This window comes from Epinephelus moara, chromosome 8 (assembly GCF_006386435.1).
Source record: "Epinephelus moara isolate mb chromosome 8, YSFRI_EMoa_1.0, whole genome shotgun sequence".
Taxonomy (NCBI): Eukaryota; Metazoa; Chordata; class Actinopteri; order Perciformes; family Serranidae; genus Epinephelus; species Epinephelus moara.
The window spans coordinates 2,125,248-2,150,722 of record NC_065513.1 but is presented as its reverse complement, the minus strand read 5'-3'; the positions used below and the strand labels follow the sequence as shown (position 1 = coordinate 2,150,722).

The 25,475-nt window shown below is 43.2% G+C and overlaps 2 protein-coding genes across 2 annotated transcripts in view; both read right to left on the bottom strand.

Annotated features, from left to right (window-relative positions):
- Positions 1 to 65: 65 nt before the first annotated feature.
- Positions 66 to 16,531, bottom strand: LOC126393927 (P2Y purinoceptor 4). Its single transcript, XM_050050373.1, has 2 exons — positions 16,420 to 16,531; positions 66 to 2,121 (listed from the first exon to the last, which is right to left on the bottom strand). Exon 2 carries the CDS (start codon positions 2,087 to 2,089, stop codon positions 1,100 to 1,102), a length of 990 nt encoding a protein of 329 aa, XP_049906330.1. The 5' UTR covers positions 2,090 to 2,121; positions 16,420 to 16,531; the 3' UTR covers positions 66 to 1,099.
- Positions 16,532 to 16,656: 125 nt separating this feature from the next.
- Positions 16,657 to 25,475, bottom strand: part of nelfb (negative elongation factor complex member B) — a 66,977-nt gene continuing 58,158 nt past the window's right edge. The window contains exon 13 of the mRNA XM_050050345.1: positions 16,657 to 17,093. Coding sequence (XP_049906302.1) covers positions 16,935 to 17,093 — 159 coding nt within the window. The 3' untranslated portion in view covers positions 16,657 to 16,934. The remainder of the gene's footprint in view (positions 17,094 to 25,475) is intronic.

The following is a 25,475-nucleotide window of genomic DNA, read 5'->3' as shown; positions in this document are numbered from 1 at the left end:
CTTAAAATACATAACACATAAATGACCAGCTCATATCATTTGCTTACTTTAGTGCATTTATTACAAACATTTCTAACAGCTTGTTATGTTATCACAGTTATTTGCATAAACAGAGGGTGATTCATCCTGTGATTAGTTAAAATTACTGATAATTAGAATTCTTTTAATATACTTTCACGTAACATTTTAATTTCAGTCCAATGAAACTTAAATCCATGAGTAATCAAAGTAAAAGTATGGCTAAAGCAGAAGCACCTCCAACTCAAAGGGTCATTCCAAAGTATCAGGTTTTGAGTCAGGTCAGTATGTGTTGCTGCATAAAGCTTCAGGTTCAGCTTCAATTATTTCAAATGCAATTTATGTATGTGTGTTGTATGTTGTATGTATGTTATGTGCACCAAGACAGGCAATGCCCAGTGCAGATTTCACAAACGAACCATCAGCGGTGGATGAAATAAAGCAAAAATAGAGCCTTGGGTCCAAGGTTGAACTGTGGTGCTAATAAGCACTTACACATTTTGGGTTCAGGTCTTAAAGAAGTGATTACACATTTCAGAGAGCTGTCAGATAAGGCAATTTCATTTCTGTGCAGAAATAGGAAGCTATTTTCTGCAGTGGGTTAGCTGAAAGTGAGAAAACAGTTTTGTACAAACCAGCCATACAGGTTTTATACTCTTCTGTTTTTGTACAGACTAGACAAATGAAATATAACATGTTGATAAGTGAGCTTTAGAGGTGCTGGTGGGTGGATTTTGTCAGGCCAGGATCAGGCTCACCAGTCTTTATGCCGTGCTACACTGTTAGCTGTTCACATTTACCATACAGACATGTCTGGTATCAGTATTGATCTTTCATCTAAAATTTGACAAGAAAGCCAAAATGTCGGACTATTCTTCTACATGATGTGGGTGCAGGCCACGGTGTGTTTGGTAGTTTTATGCCTGTGCAGAACTCTGCAGGGAAATCTAAGTCACCAGGCCTGCACCGTGAACAGTTAAGGAATTAGTTTGTATAGTTTTTTTTAGAGTTCACTGTCACTTAATCTGAACATGTTTTTTCCTGGGCTGCTCATATCAGAGTTATAGCGCAACAATCCACGTTACTGATTTGCAGTTATTTCTGAATCACTTCTGTTTGGACCGTCTCTCTGCCTAATCCTCAAAGACTGGAAAGCATCTCGAAAATTTTGCGAACCAAAACAGTACAACAGTGGATCCAGGCAGCTGTTCACTCCTGCTAAAATCCAGGATGCATAATACGCTGTCTCGATCTGCTGAAGAACACTGCATTGTCGTGGGTAGTATTTTTTTAGTACCACTGCTATAGTTCGTACCACGTTCAGAGGCAGGAAGCACAGCCCAAATATCACCAGACACATGCCGATCATCCTCTGAGATTTCAGTTTGACTTTCAGACCTTTAGCCGTGTTGGTGTTGAGGCGAGTTAAGGTGTTCGCCAGGCGGCCATAACAAACAGCCGACACAAGGAGAGGGAGTAGAAACCCAAAGATGAACAAGATGAAGTTAATGACAAAGTAGATGTTTGTCAGGTTCCTCTGATGGATGGAGAGGCACTGACTGTTACTGCCCTCTTTACTTGGAGGAAGCATGAAAGCGTAGATCAGAGCCTGGATCAGTAGCACAGACCAAACTCCTGCACAGAGCTTCTTGACAAACTCCTTCCGTTTCATGCAGGAGCTTCTGTTGAAGTGCACCACAGCTGTGTACCGATGGATGCTGATGAGAGTGAGGAATATGGCGCTGCCGTAGAAATGTGAACTGAGCAAGGCAATCTTGACTTGGCAAAGGAACAGACCAAATGGCCAGTCGTTGCCCATAGCAAAGTACACCGCTATCATGGGAGTGACTGGGGTGGCAATGGCGTCACTGAGGGCCAGGTGGAACTGCAGTGTGGTTCCAGAGGTCCAGCAGGGCAACCGGCAGCAGAAGACCCAGAGGCTGAAGGTGTTGAGGAGGAAGCCCAGGAAGAAGACCAGGCACAGGAGGACAGTGCTGGACACGTGCTGAGTCTCCCCCAGACAGAATCCAGAGTCATTGCTGCCGTTCCCGGGCTGTGAGGAAACCACCATCTTCTCAAAGATTTCCTTTTTTTTTCTTAAACCTGCAGGAAAAAATATCAGACTTCATATCATAGATGTAACTTTTTCCATATTAAATCCATAAAGAGATAGCTATACATTTTTTATGTTTATGTATCAAACTCAATACAGGCTTACCATCCCAACAACAGTAACAATGCTAGAGGTGTACACATAATAATACATTAATAAATACATTTTAAATAAATAAATAGAAATTAATTTTAAAAATGAAATAAAACAAAAAAGTCATCAAAGATCAAATTCATTACACAATGTAATGTGTCCAGGTAGGATTTTAAGGACATGAAGGCAGTAAAGTTGTTCTTCTGTTTTGCAGATGACATGGAATTTTGCTAATACATTTTTTTTATACTTTTATTGCAATAAATTCATGTTGCATTTTACAACTACATTCCATTCAGTATTTACATGTTTATTGCAATTTCTTTCTTTTTCTTTTTCTTCTTTCTTTCTCTTTTTTCCCATACATAATATATATCACCCAGTGAAACAAACTGTTTTCATCTTTGTCCAGATACATGCATACATACATTCTTATCTTATCTGCACCTCTGTATGCTTACAGTCATGAGCATAAAAATGTGCACATATGTATACACATTCAGATTTAATACAAAGATGAGAAGCAAAACCAAGGCACAAACGAACAAAAAAAAAAGGTGTGTGTGTGTGTGTGTGTGTGTGTGTGTGTCTGTGTGTGTGTCTGTGTCTGTGTGTGTTCCTGTGTGAATGTGAATGTACTTCTCCACAAACCGTTCACAATACAATGATCATGTTTGTCTTATTCATAAAATTCATTATTTAATTCATTTGATTCATTAATGGCCTCATAGCTTGTCCACTTAATCCATCGTCTTCTGTGCTCGGATTCTTCATTTCTAACTCTATAACTTACCCTCTCCATTTCATAAATCTCTTATAGTTAACATCCATTTTTTAATTGATGGACTTCCAGATTTTAGCCACATCCTTGTGATCTGTTTCATAGCTGCAGTTCTCAGAATTCTATAGAGATACTGATCTCTTTCCTGCAACAGCTCAGGTGGAGATTTTCCTAGAATAATATGCATAGGATTCATTGCTTTTTTTATTTGAAATATACTCATGATAGTTGTTATAACTGAGTGCCAAAATAATTTTAATACAGGACAGAAAAAGAAAATATGTGAGTGGTTTGCCTTTGTCTCCCCACACTTTCTAATACAGTTTTAAGAGACATTTCATTATATAGTAAAAATACAAAATAATGAAAACTCAGTATTATATATTGAGGTTTGTTTTTTTTTATCATATTCAGTATCAAAAGTTATTTAGACCATAACAAAAGTTTGTCTCAAAAAAGATGAGTTATAACATTGAGGTTGTTTATAATACAAAAAGATGTCACTACTTCTTAATGAAAAAAATGTATTGAATTTAATGCAACCTGATTGAGCTATTGCCACCATTCACTCTAGGCATGTTATGTTTAAAAAATCCACTAGGCATCTCTGTGTCTATAATTAGTCTGCCTGTTCAGTTCACCTCCCTAAAGGAAGTTAGAAACAAAGAAAGTCACTTAAGACATGAGGGCTCTGTGTGGTGGGAGTTTAAAAGACAGATTTTTTTTTCTTTCTGTTTTACAGTTACCATGAAGGGCCATCTCAACCGTTTGGTAGAGGCCTATATTTAAAAACTATGGGGTCTGTTAGAAAAACAAACATTGATCTTATCATTGCCCCAAGGAATGCTGGGAAAAAAATTGTATTGCTTTTTTTCTTCGTGAGGACATTACAGGGTTAATATTCTCTTGCACTGTTTCTCCATCTGAATAAATTTGCTTAGGCAGACACTGTGGAGAAACCATATTACTGTGACCGTTTTTTTCCTCAAAGCATCTGAAGTATCATCAGTATGTCTACACTGGAGAAAGGCCTCATACCTGCAACAAGAGCTGTTATATTCAGGGAATTAAAAGATTCATCAGCAGACTCATACTGGACAGAAGGCTTACACCTGTGAGCAGTGTGGGAGGAGTTTCACTACACGTGACACTATAAAGAATCATCAGAACCTTCATACTGGAGAACAAACTGAGCTGTGTAAAGCGTGTACCTCAACTATCTGGATCTCTTAGCTGTTAAAAAAATCATGTGAATTGTAGAAGTCATCATTAAAATATCTCAGTTATATTGAACGTATGCAACTCAGTCATCAATGTTATAGTTGCTTCACTCCCTCTATTAAAGCTACAGCACACACACACACACACACACACACACACACACAGAGTACAGACACAGAAGTCCCACTTAAAAAAAATCAAAACCTTTTTACGTGTATGTTATTTTTAGAGTATTTTTACTGCTTTACCTTTCTGTCAGACAGCCTGTTCCAACAGAGAAGCCATAACTGGCTTCAGTTCCCAATCTATGCTCTCATCAAAGCCAACAGACTCAAATTTTAGCTCACTTATCATGGGAGCTGCTGGTCTACCGCTGCTTTGATCAGTTAGTTAGTTTGTGTTATTGTGTGGCTTTGGTGAATCAGAGCTAACCCTTTTAAAATTCAAAGTCACACAATAACACACACAAAAAAAACAACAACTGATTGAGGCAGCAGTAAACTGGCAGCTCCTGTGTTTAGCGATGTTAAATCACTGTTTTTCTCATGAGAGTCTGGCTGTAAGGAGAGCAATATAACAGCCTCAGTTCCCCTTCAGAAATTTCTGTGTAATGGTAAGGTAAAGTGGTGAAAATACTCTCAATGTATCATACACTTTAACTGATTTTGATTTATTTTAGGTGGGACTTTCTTCAGGTGGCTATGTAACATGTTTTGGTGCTAACCCCGTTCCACAGCAGTATATTGCATAGCTTCCATATCGGTACTCCAGCCCGATTCTACAAACTGGGGGCGTGCCGACTGACATCTTCTGTATGTAATACAATGACTTTGCATAAGTACCTCATACAACCCCACTTTAAAAAAAATCAGAACTATCTCTTTAAAAGGCGATGCTACAGTATGTCAATGTTTTGTTCACAACTTTAGTTAGCTACCCCTAAGAGGCCAAAATAACAGACTAAGCTTCCAATTAATTTGCTCAGATTCCATTCAAATGAGTAGGAAGTGAGATTAATAGCAATACTGTGTGATTATTGAGGCTTCACTTTATGTCAGGTATTATGAAAGCTAGATCTCCAAGAAATCATGCACCACGGCACCAGAGGATGAACTTTTTCCATTTTGAGCACTTTTTGACCTTTCCTTTGGATAGGCTGACCAAACGTCCTCTTTTGCCCAGACATGTCCACTTTTCACGTCCTGTCCGGGGCGTCCGGGGGGTGTTTATAAATTGATGATAATGTCCGGTTTTCCTTGTGTATGTGTTAGAGTGTGGCACGGGCGCATATTTCTGTCCAAACCCGACAGTCATTCTGTGTTGTTATGTCCGAAACCGAACCGAGCCCGACATTATTTAATTACTAAAGCACTGAGTTTGTGTCACACAGTTGTTATGGTTACAGGCTATTTAACAGGCCGGGCGTGCACCATGGGTGCTCCACGGAGAGGGAGACCTCCGTGTTTGAGACGGGAGCGGGTGGCGGGAGGTCCGAGGCTTCCAGCAAGGGGAGAGGGAGAAATATAACAAAATAAGATAAAATAGGAAAAACCTGTCTCCCTCTTTTATTTAATTTTCAGCGGCTGGCGGCAGGAGGTCCGAGGCTTCCAGCGAGGGGAGAGGTAGAAACAAACAGCCAGTGTGTGTCTGTGTGTGTTCTGTTCAGATGTTGTCACGTAAATAACAGTCCCCAGGCAATAACAGGACAGATAGGATTTTATTTATTTTTACACTACATTTTCACTGAAAGCTGACCGAATCCGACCCGAGCCCGAATTCAATTTATACATTTTTGACCGAACCCGGCCGACCCGTCGGGTAGGCCTACCGTCGGGACCCGTCGGGCTCGGATCGGGTAGCCACACTCTAGTGTGTGTATTGTGTTCCCTATCTATAGGGGCCTATCTGAATTTCTGTCTTTGAGAGATATTATTTTGTAATATAACTGAATATTCTATCCATACATATAAACTTTAAATATATTAAAATTATAAGGCATCTTTGAGTAAACTGCGAGTATCATTTAAGTAGGCTATCTCGTGGCCGGGCCGAGTGTCCTCTTTTTTGGAAATCAAAATATGGTCACCCTACCTTTGGAAGCACCCTCAGGACCAGGATCATTATTGTGGTAATATGTTCCATCTGTGGAGTGTCATGAACAACACAGACACTTGCACATTTAATTCAGTCCAATATCCATACAATAAATACGACTTTGTGAAGCTGTTAATGTTCAGTCTGTCAAAGAGCTGTTGACCTTTTAGAATTGTTTATATCACATTATATTGTCTGGTGTTTTTGTCATTTTGTCCACCTGCTGGGTGTTTAGAGCATCTATGTTTCTATTTCATCCCTGCTGACCGCCAGAGGCAGTGCTTTAAGCACTGAATATTCCCCTTCACGTATGCGCAGTTCGAGTATGTATACCGAAAGAGACTATATCTTCCGGTGACATCAGAGGATCATTTCCTTTTCATCTTCTCGCGCGCAGGTTGCTTTGGAAGCATTGCAACTGCATTTCAAACTTATATCCCGTCGCTAGTAGTTCCGTGGCCATTTTTGGTCAGAGCAGTGGATATTCGCCAGAAACTGCGACGGCATTCTTTCCCTCTTGAGAGGTGTTTACTTACGTTTGGTTCAGTGTGGACGTGGTGCATCCCTTTGTCGGTAAGGCAGTGTTTCACTTCCCTCTCCGGAGAAATCATGTAACTCCTAAGTTGCTTGCAAACTAATGTTATATTACCTACTTTGTTAAACTTGTCGGTGAAAGTTGCGTTCGCGCAACATCTTCCTGGCACTTGATTTACTCTGATTGAGTTAACGTTCTCTGTTTCTGGAGTTTTTTCCGCTGGAGGGTTGCGTTAGTGCTCCCCAGTTGCCAGCGTGTATAGCCCGTTGTTAATTTAGCGGTAGCATCCGCACTAAAGTTTCGGGGCTCTCATTAGTTATCTGTCTTTTGGTTAACACTAGTGTCTGTGTTCTTGCCTTTTGACAAGCCTTTGCTGGTGAAAGCTAGAGTTAGTGCTCCTTGTTCCCAGCATACAGCGAATATATCTATATATCTATATAGCTATATCCATAACTTTATATATATGCAACAATTTACAGCAGCCGAATTTCTGGGGTTGCATTGTGTATTAAGCCTCTGCTGGTATAGGCAGCGTACGTGCTTCCTCCCTCTAGCATATGGTCTCTGTACTCCAGATTACCAGCTAACTGCAGCGTTCACGCTCAGGTTATCTGCACTGTTGTTTCTCTACATTCCCTTGGGATTTCGCCTCTGCTGGTATAGGCAGTGTACGCGCTCCCTCCCTCCAGTTTACGGCTTCTGCACTCCAGCTAACCGCAGCGCTCGTGCTCAGGTTATCTGCAGCATTGTTTCTCTACACTGTCTTGGGATTTCGCCTCTGCTAGTAAAGGCAGCGTACGCGCTCCCTCCCTCCAGTTTACGGCTTCTGTACTCCAACTAACCGCAGCATTTGCACTCAGGTTATCTGCAGCTTGGACAGGTGCGCATTAGCTGGTGTGGCAGTGTTCCCCCAGTGCCACCATGATGGATAACACCCATTACTGCACTTCCTGTGGGGCTCTTCTGCAGCCAGATGATGGCCAGGATCCCTGCCCTATGTGCCTTGGACTGGAGCACCTAAAGGAGGCACTCTCTGAAAATCCTTGTATAAACTGCAGCTACATGCCTCGGGCAGTGAGGGCTGCCAGACTGGCAGAGCTGGAACAGCCAGAGGGTGAGGGTGACCTCACCCCATCAGTGTCTTCACCCCAACATCGACACTCTAAGCGTCGGGCTGAGGCCACTTCAACTGCGCCCTCCAGAAAAAAGACACCGTCAGCATTTTGGTGGCAACTCGGTTGTGCCAATTTTTGTGTTTATAGCCACAGCAATCTAACCTTTGTTGGTGAAGGCAGTGCTCTCGCTCCCGCTCCCAGCATAGGTGTGTTGTCAACCTATTGACTTTATAGTTAGCTGAGGTGTTTACGCTTAAGCTTAACTTATATATATTTGTTGCAACCCTTGTTGGTGACGGTAGTGTGTTCGCTCCCCCTCCCAGCATTTGTTGTTATTCTTTGGGTCCCTGGCAGCTATGCACGATGCAGCAAAAGTGGGCCTGGATCGCATGGCAGCTATCGAGCCTACCATCGAATCCCTCATCGTTTCCCCTGATGAGGCTCTGCAATGGGATGCTAGGTGCCCTCGACCCCAGTGTCGGATCACGGACGACCTTCTCACAAGGGCTTATGATGCTGGAGTACGGCCGGTCGCATAGGCAACTCCCTATCACACCTCATGCTTGCCCTCTCAGCTTCTCTGCAGGGGGGCAATGTGAATGCGGATGCCATGACTTTTTGTGACGCGTCACTAGAGGCATTCGGCCTTCTGTCCAGGGAAATCGAACAGATGATGTCCATCATAATTCAAACCCGTCGCCAAGTCTGGCTTTCACAGTCTAATTTGACGGAAGCATCTAGGAGAACTCTCCATAGTCTCACTGTGGAACCAGGAGAGATATTTGGTCCAGCGTGCAGGAAGCGCTGGAGCGAACCATCCAGGTGGGGCAGACCAGGCAGCAGCTTGCAGGTCTTCGACGTATGCCTCCCCCCAACAGACCAAGGGGCTCTGTGGCCGCCTCCCGAGCTCGCTTACCACGACCAGCTCACTCCAGTGGCCGTCGTGAGTCTCAGCGTCCTGTGCAGAGGCCAGCCCATGACTTTCGGGACTCTGCCAGCCTGCCCTCCAGGCAACCTCAAGCCCTGGATTATTGGGCTGCTCACGCTTCAGACCCGTGGGTGGTTGCCACTTTAACCCATGGGTACAAGCTTTAATTCCGACGCCGGCCCCCTACATCCAGCCGGGTCAGAATGACCATCATCAGCAACCCGGCAAAAGCCCTAGCATTGGACCAGGAGTTCTGCCCTCCTTGCACCCCCTGTCACACCCCAGGGAGTTCTACTCAACATACTTCCTCGTGTCAAAAAAGACCGGCGGACCAGTCTTAGATCTGCGGGGACTGAACAGGTTTATGAAGGTCGTGCCATTCCACATGTTGACCACGGTAGATGTTCTGCGAACTGTTGCCCAGGGAGAATGGTTTACGTCCATAGACCTGAAGGACGCTTATTTTCATGCCCCCACTGCCCATCAACACTGGCAGTTTCTGCGTTTTGCCTTTCGAGGCCGCCACTGGCAGTTCAGGGTGCTACCATTCAGGCTCTCCCTCTCCCCAAGGGTGTTCACAAGCTGTGGCAGCGGCCCTTGCGCCTCTGCAGTCTCAGGGCATAAAGATTCTTCCATACCTCAGTGATTGGCTGATCTGTGCCCCATCCCGGACTCAGGTGTCCCAAGATACAGAGCGTCTCCTGTCCAACATGGCCCACCTAGGCCTCAAGGTAAATATGGAGAAGTCATCTCTCAGACCACAATTTTCATTGGTGTAGAACTGAACACTGTAACTATGACAGCTTGTCCATCCCCCACCGTGTGGCAGACATCCTGCACCTTCTTCCCCTATTCCAAAGGGGACGTCTGTTGCCCTTGGTCACGTTTCTTCGGCTTTGGGAAAACTAACATCCGTTTCAGCTGTTGTTCTGCTGGGCTTGCTATTGCTGTGCCCCCTGCAGAGGTAGTCCCACTTGGATGCCAGGCGGCACAGACGCAGGGAGCTCAGGGTGTCGCAGCAGTGTCTCCTCGCCCTGGCCCCATGGAGGGACAGTGCCTACATGACAAGGGGTGTCCCTATGGGCTCCATCTCATCTTGCAGGGAGACTGTCACTACAGATGCCTGCCCCTTGGGAATGGGTGCAGTGTGGCAGAGCAGTACGGCTCACGGACAGTGGTCTGTGGACGACCGCGCCGAACACATCAGTGTACTGGAGTTGTGAGTGGTGCACCTAGCTCTCAAGCACTTCCAACCATACCTGAGGGGCAAGCATGTCCTCATACGGTCAGACAACACCTCAACCGTGTATCATATCAACCATCAGGGTGGGGTCAAGTCTGCATGGATGCTGCAGGTGTCACAGGATCTCCTGACCTGGGCAGCCCCCCCCCCCCCCGCTTGATCAGCCTACGGGCAATATATCTACCGGGAAAGCAGAACCACCTTGCAGACTTCCTCTCCCGTCAAAAGCCTCCATCAGGGGAGTGGCGCCTCCACCCTGAGGTGGTGCACACCATCTGGAGCCTCTTTGGCAGAGCAGAGGTGGACCTCTTCGCCTCAGAGGCGTCAACCCACTGCCCTCGGTGGTTCTCCTTGGCAGAGTTGACCAGCCCTCTAGGCCAGGATGCTCTGGCTCACCCTTGGCCAGAGGGTCTTTTATATGCCTTCCCACCGCTTCCTCTGATTCGGCCAGTACTTCAGAGAGTTCTTCAGGAGGGTCACAGGATTCTGCTGGTGGCCCCCTTCTGGCCAGGGAGGACATGGTTTCCTCTACTGCACAGACTCTGTCGCGGTGCGCTGTGGCGCCTCCCCAATGGGAGAGATCTCCTGTCCCAGCTAGGGGGTCGGATCTGGCATCCCAAACCCCAACGCCTCCAACTGTGTGTGTGGCTGCTGGAAGGCCCGAACCGCTGCTGAGCAGCTGTGTGGACCCCGTCAGGCACACCATAATGCATGCCAGAGTGCCATCCACTCGTTTGCAGTACGACAATAGATGGAAGCTATTTTCCAACTGGTGTACAGGTTGGAGTGAAGACCCAATACATTGCTCTGTGCCTACAATCCTTGGATTCTTGCAGTCCCTCCTAGACAAAGGCCGCTCTCCTTCTACTTTGAAAGTGTACGTGGCAGCCATATCATGTCGACATGCTAGGGTCGACAATGGCACAGTGGGGAGCCACAGTCTGGTGTCCCTCTTCTTGAAGGGGGCTCGGAGGGTGCTCCAAGAGCCACGAGACTCCCAGCATGGGATCTTCCCCTGGTGCTGAATGCACTGTGCAGGTCTCCCTTTGAACCTTTGGCACAGGCAGAGCTGAAGTGGGTGTCATATAAGGTCGCATTCCTCCTGGCCATTCCCTCGGCGAAGTGTGTCAGTGAGCTGCACGCTCTGTCTTCCAGTGACTCATGTCTGAGGTGGAACTCAGATGGATCAGGGGTCACTCTATGGCCGAACCCAGCGTTCCTCCCTAAGGTGCTGTCACGCTCGCACCTCAACCAGCCTATAAGGCTTGCACGGTTTGACCCTCCATCAGGAGGAAGGGGTGACAAGTCGGACAAGGGTGACAAGCGTCTGTCACACTGGATTGTGGATGTCATCCGCAATGCATATGGGGCGAGTAACCATCCCCTGCCATCCGGTGTGAGGTGCCACTCTACCAGGAGTGTCTCCACATCTTGGGCGGCCCTGAGAGGAGTATCCCTGGAGGACATTTGTACTGCTGCCTCGTGGGCATCACCAGACACTTTCTCCAGGTTCTACAGGGTGAATGTTGCCACTCCCCATCCACTGGATGTGGTTCTGTTACCAGAATCCTCCGATTCTACTCATTGAGGTTTGTAATCTGGATTCCTCGTGACTTTGCTGGTATGAGTCATTCAGTGCTTAAAGCACCGCCTCTGGCGGTCAGCAGGGATGAAATAGAACGAAAGTTACGAATGTAACTACGGTTCTATGAATCCTGAATGACCGCCAGAGCACTCTGTCACTCAGAATCCTCATGTTCTCGCAAGAAGATTCTGTAGGAAATGATCCTCTGATGTCACCGGAAGATATAGTCTCTTTCGGGTCATCCAGGGGTCACAGGTGACATTGTTGGTATACATACTCGAACTGCGCATGCGCGAAGGGGAATATTCAGTGCTTAAAGCACCGCCTCTGGCGGTCATTTGGGATTCATGGAACTGTAGTTACATTCGTGACTTTCGATACTCACCCTTGCATCAGGCTGCCGTTGCTGTCCTCGTATAAAAAAATCACTTCCTGTTCTAAGTAATGTTATGGAACTGAGACACAGTATTTGCAACTAATGTGTTTAGAAATACATACACAACACATTTCTGCATCACTTCCCCAAAGTGGGGACAATTTTCAAACTACTGTGGCAAGACTTTGTAAAAACCCAGGCAACCTTAAAACCCATAAACCAGCAAGGCCACAGCATTTGACACATGTTTTACATACTCATCAGACTACTGAGTGAGACCTTGCATCTACATTTGATTTGTCACTTATTTTTCAGGTTTTTTCTTTAATTTGGCACTCATCCCTAGACATCTTATAAAAAGACTGCTACCTAATGAAGAGTCAAGTGTCATTCTAAAACCCTATCCTAATGTCTGGCCAGTGCAGTGTTTTGTCATACACAGTGATCAGTTTAAAAAGATCTTAGCAGAGTTGAGGCTCTCAGTAGCACATTAACTGTTTCTCTTTCACACTACACACTGACAATAGCTGCCAGGGGTTGAAGCTGCCTAATAGTCTACAGAAACCAGACTTTTTCACTTTTAGTCAAGTGCTTCTCATTTGTTTTTCTGGAATGGATCTGTATACAGATGTTTAAAAAAAAATGTGGCATACCATCTTCTCAGTTTGGCACAGTTCCAATGTCCCCCCTGAGCTCTGAACTCTCACAGACTTAAAGAGTAACTTCAGTATTTTTTACCTGGACCCTGTTTTCCCATGTTTGTGTCTAAGTGACAAATGGGAACAACAATTTTTGAATTTGAGTGAGAGGACTGCAGCTGGCAGCAGCGAAACAGCTGCAATGTAACCACTTTGGGCAATTGCGTACCCTCAATTTATGTCCACTAAAAGTGCCTGTTTTTGCCACCGGCTGGCTCAGATTATTAATGTAAGTGTCTGCCAGCATTATGGACAGGATCCTTACAGAGAAAGACCTTTGTATTTAAGAGTAATTTCCTTTTAGTTTCACCCAAAACAATCCCAAAATTGCTATTGCCAAACTCACCAGACTCCATTTCAAGAAACAGTAATTTTAGTTTGTACAAAGGCAGCACATTTTCACATCTAACTGAGTGAATAAGGTTGGAACAGTGGAAAGACAAACCATGACTGCTTTTGTGAGTTTTATTTTTTGTGGACTTTGAATGAAACAAGTTTTATGATGATAAAATGACTGAGTCAGTCTTTATACCGGTTCAAATCACCTGGTACATTTGTTTTGGAGAGGAAGAGACCTTGTGGATAACTTGGTTCCCGGTAAAACCCTCCTGAACATTTGGATCTAAAGTTATCAGAGAAAAAGGATGAACATTAGCAGGTGTAGGTCAATGGCCCGGTTCAAACATGCCAAACAGCATTGGAGACACCCTGATTTGTAACTTGAAACTGCTTTATTTGGAGTTTTTGATGGTTTTAATCACCTGGTCCATTTGTTTGGGAGAGGAGGCGATATCTGCTGCTCCTGGTAAAAACCTCCTGAACAATGAACCAGAGATGGGGACTCGAGTCATTGTGACTTGGACTCGAGTTGACTCGAGTCGCTGTTTTGATGACTTTGACTCGACAAAAAATAAAAGACTTGAGACTTGAATCGGACTTGGAAGTTAAAGACTTGGGACTTGACTTGACTTGAGACACAATGACTTGAATGACTTGAGTGTTATTCACATCATGTTTTCGGTTAGAATGTAAAATTAATAAATTAATTGGTGGAATTTGTTTTTTAATTTATTTGCTAATATTAACCCCAGAAAACGTGAGCGAACATTCCGACCGGTTCATCACAAGACCTGCTGTACGTTTTATGAACGAGCAACACAGGGTTAAATGAGCTAAATGGGTGATTTTGGCCGCTGCCTTGGTTAGTGTGTGTGTGTGTGTGTGTGTGTGTGTGTGTGTGTGTGTGTGTGCACGCACGCATGGGGATCATCCCTGCAAAGTAAACATTGCAGTGATGAAGTCAATGTTTACTGACAGTTACTTATATCTTGTCTTTTCACTTTATTAAGATCAGATTCTGCAGGTAAAATTGCAATAATAAGGTGACTTGACTTGGACTTGACTTGACCTATTACAGGACTTGACTTGACTTGCCCAAGAAAAAATGACTTGGGACTTACTTGAGACTTGAAGGTTAAGACTTGAGACTTACTTGAGACTTGCACATGTGTGACTTGGTCCCATCTCTGCAATGAACACTAAAGGAATTCTAGCTGTGAGAAGTTTCAGCTGGTTGACAACTGCAATCCTCTCTGCTAAACACCAATAAATCTCCCTATATCTTACACACTGGACCTATAAGCAAATCAGACTTTCAGAATAAACAGACTCAGGGCTTCTCAATGTCAAGGATGTTTCCTTCTTCCTTCCTGTCCTTTTAAGTTGGGTCGTACAAAGGGTAGGCAAGACTCCTTCCTGTAGCATTCGGTGAATACATATTGGAATAGGCTAGCAACTGCTCAGGTGTGCGTCATTGAAAAGGCCCTGCCCTCAATTCTGGCAAGTGGTGCGCAAAGATCGCACTTCATGCCCGCTGAGGATACACACATGCATCCTTGAAAATTCTCTGAAGGAAGGACTCAGAATTCACAGAATCCTTGACAATGGAACAGTCCTTTGGCTGGATTAGATTATGTAGCCTCCTTGAAGTTTAAGGATCATTCCTTCACTTTGAGAAGCACTAAATGTGACAGAGCCCTCAAACACTTTGCAGATCTGTGTAGCACATCAGTACAACAGCAGGACAGCCCTAAGCCCTCACTGACTTGGTAGGACATCTGTACCTAAGTTTGTGAGTATGTACGTAGGGGTACTGGATAAAGGCCTTTGAAATGACATGAAAAAGTCACATGATTTGGGAGCTTTACCATATTCAGTGTCTGAAAGACAAAAACAACTGAGTTCAGCAATTAGTATCTCAAATAGATAATGGGCCTACTGTTATTTTCGTTAACCCGTATGTTCAAAATACGAGAGAGATACATGACAATAAGTGGGGATATACAGTTTGCCATAATAAATAATAGAGCAGACAGGAAATTTGGGAACCTGTTTACAAATTTACATCATGGGCTCAACACAGACCACAGTGTAAAATATAATTTAATGCATTGAAATAATACTACTTTTGTTATGCTGCTATTCATTCTTTGTTGAGGCTTACAGCACTTACACTCTTTTACTCCTTTTCCACTGAAATGGAACAGATTCCGTTCCAGTTCCCACGCCTAATTTTGAACTGTTCGGAGCATTTTTACAGAAAATGTTTGGTTCAAAACCCAAAAAGTTGGTTCCCAGTTGGATCCAAAAAAATAGCAGCTTTTCATCAAACTAACGTGTGAACCATGACTACATCAGTGGGCGTGTCATATTCTACGGGTTGGAAAGACAGGTTGGTAAAGTAAACAGTGTAGAAGTCAAGTGAGAAATTGTCAAAGCTCGTGCAGCGGCCTCATTAATAGTCGGTCCATGCTTTGTTGTTTTTTTGGGGGGTAAAAACAAATATTTGTTGTAATAGAACAAAAGTTTGTAGGTGATCAATCAATCTGCTCATGACACCAGTGATTACAATGGTACTGATCAAAACTGGTGGAAACACGGCACATTTGTGCACAAGTTAGAACCAAGGTTTCAGGAAACATGAAAGGAACCAGTTCAAGAACAGGCCCCCAGGAAAGCCACTGAGCTTGCAGCCAATTTTTCCCAGTGGCCACTTTGTATAGCACTGAAAAAATTCTCTGCTGCACAAAAAAACATTTTCCCCATAGGCCACCATTGTGAAAGAGTCGTCTGTAAAACTGTTGACAGGACACCTCCAACTGCAAACAAGGACAATTATAACTCTTTGTATTATGATTTTTAAGACATGGTTGTTTTATATTTGTAAAACTTTCCTCAAGCTGCGAAGTCTATGAGTCGAGTGGGAACTCGCATGCAGAGCCAGTAGGAGAAACACTTCTGTGTGTATATATATATATATATGTGTATGTGCGGCACTCAAGAAAAAACTTCTGATCCCAACGAGGTTTCCTGTCATTTTCATGTAGTGTGGTAAAAGCACATGGCAACAAACTTCTGTAAGAACTTTAAAATACTACATCCAGGCCTTTCTATTACATAGTCCAAAGTATTACCAATATTACTAAGTTCTTTTAGGTATGCAAACATATCTATACAGTGCAAATATAAACCCCAACATAACGATATGTAAGATAAAATTGTGTTTTTAAACCTCATCTATGGGCATTAGTTTGTCATGTACAATTATTTGAGATCTTACCAGTGCTGAAGTTGTCCTCAGTGTGTTGAGGCCAGTAAAACACACTAACTGTTCCTGTTTCACACTGCCTATATGTGTGGTTACCAGGGGAGTTACCCAATGAGGTTCATAGAGAGACATTTTCAGTTTTAGTCAAGTGTTTCTCATAAAGTGACTGAACACACACAGAGGTGTTGCAGTGTTATATAAGATGTTGTACAGCAGTTCGTCACTTTGCCTGGAAAACAATAACACCACTTTCCATTGCTAAAGAATCATTTATTTACAGATATGGTGCACTCCTGGCACAAATCAAATAACACACTGATAGCCCAAAAACATATGAAAATACTGTAGCACAAGTTTAGAAAGGCAGATGGCTGCTGGACTACACTGTCAGAGATGGAAGACCTACTTAGAGAGAAACATCTAAAGAAAATAAACGTCCATGGAAATCATAGAACGAACAATAATGTAAAATGGTCTTTTTTCAAATTCACAAGCTAGCTGGTGACTGTATTTGTTTCTGCTGGGCCTCAGAGAGGCGTGGTTGGGGTGGAGGCAGTGGTGGGGACAGTCACTGGATGCAGCCCCAAATCCAGGGATGGAGTTTCATCTGGTGGCGGAGGGCTCTTCTTCTGGGCATCCAGCTTCTCCGTCAGCTGAGTGTACAGCTCCTTCACCGGTTCGCTGCTCTGTGGTCACCAGGCACAACATCACACAAAGTGTCAGTACATACAATACACACAACACTCCAGCCGCTGACATGTTCTTTCTCTCATGCATACATTTGTTCTGTTTCAAAGCTACAATCTGAGACATGTCTTGAAATAATTAACTGGATAAAAAATGCATCTGTGTCAGTTTGAGATCCTGTGTGTTGATCTCTGAACTTTAACTCATGTTTGGGACACTTCTGGGCACAAACCATTTCCCCTAACTACGTTGTAATTTCATGCTAAATATCTGAGATTCTAGCTGGATGTTGTTTCAAGATAGACAGTTTATCAAGACAAGGAACTTGTTTATGTATGTTTTTTGTTTGTGAAACGTGAAAGATTTGATCTCATTAAAGAAAACACAGTTTACTGGTTTAAACATCAGCTTATTTTATGACATTTGATGATATGTATCAATATTGTAAAGTATCTCTATCAATATCATGGTAATGTTTTAAATCATATAGACCAGCCCAATATGCATGTAAGTGTGCACCATAGTATGTATAACATGTTATGTACACTTGAAATATGGGACTGAAGAACAAGAACATTACCATGAGAGGAAATATGTGATACGTTCACTTCAATAATTGATTGATGATTATGGCTGTGATGCTCTCCACCCCCTCTGATGTTAAATGACAGGTTCAGTTATTAGTATTCTCCCTCCAGGAGGTGACAAAAGCAAATGTTTATCATAGCTTCTCCAGTTTAAAGTCCCATTTAGATGGGAGTAATGTCACATGGGCAAGAAAATATTCCCCCTCCTTCACGGTAATAAAAGTTGTTGTTGCCAACAGTATTTTAGCTGACTGGAGGCTTTAGTATGCATTTTATTATTGGTTTAATCACCAGTAACTATCTAGTTGTAATTTAATTAACACAGACAGTTTCAAACTACTTCGTCTTGCGCTTTCCTTCATTGCAGTAGTTGATAGACTGATATTGTGATCTGTCAGGTTAGTATTGGGGGCAGACTTGGCTTGGTAACCGGAGGGTCGCTGGCTCAAGTCCCCATATGGAGCTTGGACTGGTAGCTAGAGAGGTGCCAGTTTGCCTCCTGCCAAGGTGCCCCTGGGCAAGGCCCATAACCCCCAACTGGTCGGGGTGCCTGTCCAAAGCAGCCCCTTGCTCTGACATCTCTTCATTTCATGCATGTGTAGGTCCTGTTTGTGCATGTGTGTTTTAGGCCTGTGTGTATACGATAACAGAGTGAAAAAGGACTGAATTTCCCCTTGGGGATTCTTCTCCTCCTTCTCCGTCTCCGTCTCCGTCTCCGTCTTCGTCTTCTAAAACCCTTGTCCCTTTCCTAAGCTGGCCACCATACTTACAGTAACAGGAAATAGAGCTGCATCTATAAAAACTCAGACACTCTGTAAGAATCAAAGTGTCCACGTGAACTGGGCTTAAAACACGAGAGAAACAGTTAGTTTGCCAAAAAAAAGTCAGTAATTTAGGCTGCAATTTTAATGAGCTCAGCAGTGAAAAATCTCACACATATACACACAGGTAATACTGAAGTCACCCCAACTCCCCATAGACTAAAATCTTCTGTCCAAATGGGGATTAAGGCTCATATCTGGTTAATATACACCGATCAGCCATAACATTAAATCCACCCAACAGGTGGAGTGATTATCTTGTTCCAAAAAATGTTCTGCTGGGAAACCTTTGGTCTTGATATTCATGTAGATGCCACTTGACACGCTTCACTGAAACACTGTTGCAGACCAAGTACCCCCCCTCATGGCAACAGCACTACCTGTTGGCAGTAGCCCTCCAGCAGGACAATGCACCATGCCACACCATAAAAAACTGCTCAGGAATGACCAGAGGAACACAACAGAGCTCAAGTCGTCAACCTGGCCTCCAAATTTCCCGATCTGATTGAGTGTCTTTGGGATGTGCTGGTACCCCACCACACAACAGGACTTAAATTATCCCCCACCAACGCCCTAGTGCCAGACACCACAGGACACCCCGCAGAGGTCCTATGTCCATGTCTCAACAGTTCAGAGCCAAGTCTGACCCAAGAAGGCCCCACCATGGATTGGGAGTACTTCTGGGGTGCCTGCATGTCCAACAAATGCTCAATCAGTTCGGGATCTGAGTTGTTTGTCACAATCCTCTGGTCATTCCTGAACAATATTTGTGGTGTAGCATAGTTCATGGTCCTGCTGGGGGGGGCACTGTCATTGGAGAGTGTTGCTGACATGTGGGGGTGTTCTTGGTTTGCACAGGTGTTTGGGTAAAGCGTGTCAAGTGGCACCCACATGAATACCAGGACCCAACGTTTCCAAGCAGAACATTGCTTTGGAACAAGATGATCAATGTTATTCACTTCACTTCACTATCACGATATTTCAGGGTATTTTTGCGACAAAGATATTCTTGACGATATGACAAATTAGTAAAAAAAAAAAAAAAAAAAAATGAAGAAAATACTATTACACCAAAATAAGTGATATAGTTTTACATGTCAATCTAACAGTTTGCCTTCAAACTTTCAGTAAAAACTAAACAAAAATGATCTCTTATTTTTGTTTGTTTGTTTGTAAACAACAACAGTTACTCAGAGCGAGATTCAGAATCTGTATACAATATTAATAGTACAACAAAATTAAATCTACCACAAATTACACATTTAAACAAAATACAAATGCAAAAAAAATGTACCCTGGGATCAGTATATATAAATCAACAGGTGATTTCCTTTTCCTTTAGCAAAATCTTTTTGGAGTCACTAATTATTTTGCTTTAAGCCATGTTTGTTGTTGCCATGGGTAACAGTATGACGTCACTGTCAACAAGTCTAAAAGTCGCGAGTATCACAATATGAATTTTTCATATGATATCAAAAATTATACCGGTATTATTGTGAACACCTCGCCAGCGAGCATCTGGTGGCTGGGCCTCATGGCCTAAGGCCCGGTCGGGCTCAGCCCGAAGAGGTAAAATGGAGCCGCCGCCCTGTGGGCCCACCACCCGCAAGGATAGACATCAGGGTCAGGTGCATTGTGTGCGGGTGGCAGGCAGGGGTGGGGCCATGTTCAAAGCCTCCATTGTGGAGGCGGCTGCTAGTAGCTGTGGTCAGAAGGTTGTTGGTGCCTGTCGTGGCAGTTACCGGGCTCACCGCCATGAGCCATACAGTCCATGTATGACCAAAGTGAGAGCTGTATCGGCATACTTGGTGTAAAGTCAAACATGTCCTTGGTGGACAAGGTTGTCCCTTGTCACGATCCTGTTTATGATTTTCATGGACAGGATCTCAAGGCACAGCTAGGACAAGTCAGGGGTCCAGTTTGGGGACCTCAGAATTGCATCTCTGCTTTCTGCAGATGATGTGGTTCTGTTGGCAGGCTTGGGGAGTAACGGATTACATGTAATGGCGTTACGTAATTAGGAGGCAAAAAAAAGGTAACTAATCCGTTACAGTACAGAAAAAAATATGTAATCAGATTACCGGTATATTCGATAAAAACGGGGATTACTTAGCAGGATTACATTTTAAAATCAAACGGGATGCAGCAGACACATGCACAGTGCGCACGCATTGCGACACTTTACAACACAACACCACAACAAAACAACACGTGAAACGACCACCAAGCACCAATGACTGTTCATCGTTACGGCCACTGCTGGGGAGAAAAATGCCTTCACTGCATGGAAACTCCGGCATCATTTTGCCTTTAAATCAGAAAAGGGGAACAACATCACAGTACAGTGCAAGTTATGCCTCCCAGCTGTCAAAATACTGTCAACATCCAGGGACTCGACGTCCAACTTAAAGAAACATCTACAGGTAAGATGACAAACCACTAACATTTGCTGAAATACACAGAAATCCAGTAAGTTAAAGTTAAGGTTTGTTAGCTTGCTAACCTGTCAATACTGCTACTCGTGCTGCTACTGTACTATATAACTACTACTGGAAAACATGTCGGGACTGTAACTTAGGTGCTGATGCTGACTTGTGTCGTGCCAAGTTTATATACATCTAATATTGTAACAACTGCATTTATCTGGATCAAACAGTCATAACGTGCAATAAACATGACATCATGTCCTGTTTGTATATGCATTTGGTCTTATATTCCTGATTATCCTCTGCATTATTTTACCTGCTCTGTGCTGTAAATTATAACCATCCAATCCTTTTTTAACACTTTAAAAGCCCTTCTTGGGTAGGTTTACAGGGGAAACAAATCATGTTTTTAGTGATAATAGCAAGATTTCTGCCAGAAAGGGCTATTGGCATAACACCATTAAGGCTAAACTGCTTCTGTGTGCAAAGGAAATCAGTTTCGGCAGATGATCATGTTTGGCACACCTGTAATTAAAGTCAACACCTGTGCATTTCATGTCACAGGCAATACAGACACAAGGGCAGGAAAATTACATTTAAGTAACTTTGGAGCATGTTAATACCTAGGTGGTGATTTATTTATTCATTTTTTTTTTTTACAACTAATAACAATAATAATACTATTATTGTTGATGTGTAGTTAACTTTTAGGTAACTCTGAGGCATGTTAATACCTACACACCTCTTTCAGGTGGTAATTTTATTTTATTATTTTTTTTAAACTAATAACAAAAATAATAATTGTTACTATTATTGTTGATGTGTAGGTAACTTTTAGGTAACTCTGAAACATGTTAATACCTGACATACCTCTTTAAGGTGGTGATTTTTTCCATCTAATAATAAGTATAACAATAATGATTAATTGATTGAATAAATAAGGATTGTTATAATTATTATTATTATTATATTACTACAGTTATTGTCATTATAACCTATGATCTAATTCATGAATACAGCTGAATAGTTTATAATTAATAAGTTAATTTATTGTTAATTTTGCGCCGTGTATTTTCCAGAGGAAACATCAAAGTCACTTACTTCTGACAAATGAAGTCACTGGCCAGTTCGAGATGAGTGAGCAGCCCAGTATACCTGAACATGGACAAGGACATCCTCCCATCAAAGAAATGAAACTTGACCTTTGATGCAGCACATCCCAGAGTTTAGTCAGAAGACTGATATTTGAATTTGTGATTGATGATGTTCAGTCTTTCTCCTTGGTTGAGCCGCCTTCATTCAAAAAGCTCATTGAGGGAATCAGTGGTGGCAAAACAGTCATGTGCAGAAAGACACTAGTCCAGCGTATTGAGAGAGAATTTACTGCCATGAAAGAAATCTTGACTGCAACACTTCAGAAAGCGACAAATGTCTGCAAAACAGCAGACTTGTGGAATGCACATAACAGAAGCTTCTTTGGCATGACATGCCACTGGATTGAGGAGCAGACTATGGAGAGGAGGTCTGCAGCTCTGGCCTGCGAGTGAAGGGACGGCATACTTTTGATGTCCTTGCTGGAAAAATCTATGAAATACATGCAGAGTACAAAATACAACACAAAGTAAGGGCCACAGTCATAGACAACGGGAGCAACTTTGTTAAGGCCTTCCGTGAATTTGAATCAACTGGGGAAGAAGCACCAGACGGGTTGGATGATGGAACAAGGTTCCTGAATATGATTGCCATTCTGGAGATGGAGGGAGACGAGGAGCTTCATTTTTTCCTCCCCCTCATCAAAGATGTGCAGCACACACACCTAACCTTATTGCCACCAATTAAGTGGATAAAGCAGCATCAAAAGGGCCATCCCAGAAAGTGTACCGAAGTGCAATGGGTAAGTGTGCTTCTATATGGAACAAAGCACACAGGTCATCAGCAGCTGCAGAAGCAGTTCAAGATATTGCCAACATGAGGCTTTCTGTTCCATGTGTCACAAGAATGAGCTCTGAATATATGGCCATTTCCAAACTGATTGGACTTACAGAAGATCAACTGGGTGATATCTGTGGAAGGCTTGGAGTGACCAGGCTACACCCTCACAAAGCTGACTTTTCTCTGGGAATATGTAGCTGTGTTACAGCCACTTGCTCAATTCATTGATTTTCTACAGGGGGAGAAAAAGTGTTATCTTGGGTTCCTCATTCCAACCTTCCAATCTTAAGCCTCAAGTCTAAACTCTTAGATAATCTGCCACATGTGATCTACACAGCAAACATCATCACTGCAGTCACTGAGGCACTTGACAGTCGCTTTGGTGCCATGCTGAGCAGCCATGATGCAAAAATGGCAACAACTACCATGCCAAAATTCCGCTTGTGTTGGCTCCCTGCTGAGAAGAGGGAGGGTATGTGCAAAACAATGGTTCAGGAGGCAACGTCTTTGGAATCCAGAGCATCTCCTGTAGCTGAAATGAACAGCACTCATGAGACTGATGGATCAGATGAGGATTTTTTTGTGTCTGTGAAGGAAAAATAGGGCTGATAAAAGCACAGCTGAAGAAGAGGTACAGCAGTTCCTTGATGACACTGTGAAGAGCATGGATTCCCTACATGCATTTCTCTTGGTTAAGCAGCTCTTCATGAAGTACAATACTACACTGCCTTCTAGTGCTCCACTTGAACATCTGTTCAGTTATGGAGGAAACGTACTTACCTCATCTCGGGGCAGAATGTCCGATGACCACAAGTCCTCCTCCTTCGTTATAACAGAAGGTTTTGCCCAAAGTTAGGTTTTGATTGAATGTAGGCCTACAGTTGGGATTCACATGTAACCACTGGTGCCTAGTACATACTAAACTCAACTGCAACTGTGAAGGCAGCTAATGTTCTTTTATGATGTAAACCTTTCTCTGGTCTTTAATTGCAGGTCACTGAATTTAGATTCTCATGCCTTAAAGCTTCAGTAGGCAACATTGTTTTTGTATAAATCAAGTGGTCTGAGACAAACAATAGGTTTCTGCACCTCACCATGGCTCTGTGTTCAGCCTCTAAAGAATCAGTATCGTGCTGATGTGCATCAACCAATCAAAGGTCAGCTCAGACCACTGCGTTCCTATTGGCTGTTCTACTGCATATGCGCGTTCCCGTGCCGCCGGCAGAAGGGGAGAGCAAGCGGCAATGGCGAACAGTGCACCAGGTAAAATAGCTATTCCAGCATTGGCTACAACTGCCTACACGGCTAAACAACCCAAAAAAAGGAAGACAGAACTCGGTTCCCCGGAGCCCCGGAGGGAGGGGAAGGGTGAGGTGGGGCCGGGCCCGGCCGGAGGGCGCGAGGGTCGGCCGTGGGAGCGGAGCCGAGGGCTCTCCGCGGAGAGGGAGAGCCGAGCCTCGGGGGTATGTGCGGGGCGGGCTGCTGCGCGGTGAGGGAGAGCCGAGGCTCCCAGAGAGGGAGAAATAGAACCAAGTAGGATAAAATACTCACGTGCTCGTCTGGTAGGAGGGGCTCAGGGCGGAGAAGAATGAAACCTAACTCAGATGAGACTCAAACATCAACCGTTTTCAGGCTTTCTACCTACTGCAGCTTTAATTTGATATATGATTTATTTATTTGTATCTATTGTTGAAAATTAAATAGGTGGACACCTGGTTTGTTCAAAAAATACAAGTGGATGTTCTTAACACTAAAATAGAGCCTACTTTGTTTACCGTGTAAAAGGTATTTTATGTTTGCTTTGAAAAAGCATATTTTCTGTTAACATTGTAAATAATACTGTTTTGTAGCCAAATACTTTAATTTGGAATTAGTAGGTGTACTGCCTGAATTTGCTTTATGGTTTTAATTTTCTTTTTTACTTTTTTTTAATTCAGAAATATGGACATCTGCTTTGTTAAAAAAAAATACAGTGGATGTTATTAACACTAAAATAGAGCCTTCTTTATTTTGAAAAAGCATGTTTTCTGTCAACTTTGTAAACAATACACACAATCAGTGTTGGGTAAGGGTTACTTTAAAAGTAATCAAAGTACGTTACTGCGTTACTTTTTAAAAAAAGTAACCAGTTACTTTACTCGTTACTCCCTGAGTAAAGTAACTCAATTACTTTGAAAGTACTTCCAACGTTACTCCCTGAGAAAAGTAACTCAAGCACTTTTAAAGTACTTTTGAGAATTCTACATTTCCTATTGGGCAATGGACCACAGGGCGCTAAGCCTACATTTTTTTGTCTCCAAAATTAAAGTTATGGACCACTTGCCCTTCACTGAGATCCAATTCTCCCATCACAGCTGTCACTTTGACCACTAGAAACACAGAACGATCTGCTGCCGTAGACAACTGTATGACAACAACACCTCAGCATTTATAATATTTCCTCTAGGGATGTTACCACACAGAGTAAAAGGGGGAAATGATGGTGTGAAACAGCAGAGGCACTTTGTCAACCCGCTGAGTTAACGTTACTGTCATTAGCATCAAGCTAGCAAACAATGGTACATCCTCACGGTCGGACATAAAGTAATAACATTAACAAATAGCGGCGGGGCTTT

What these genes read in the sequence shown, in the direction of transcription:
- LOC126393927 (XM_050050373.1), bottom strand. Translation starts at nt 2,089, where the DNA reads ATGGTGGTTTCCTCACAGCCCGGGAACGGCAGCAATGACTCTGGATTC.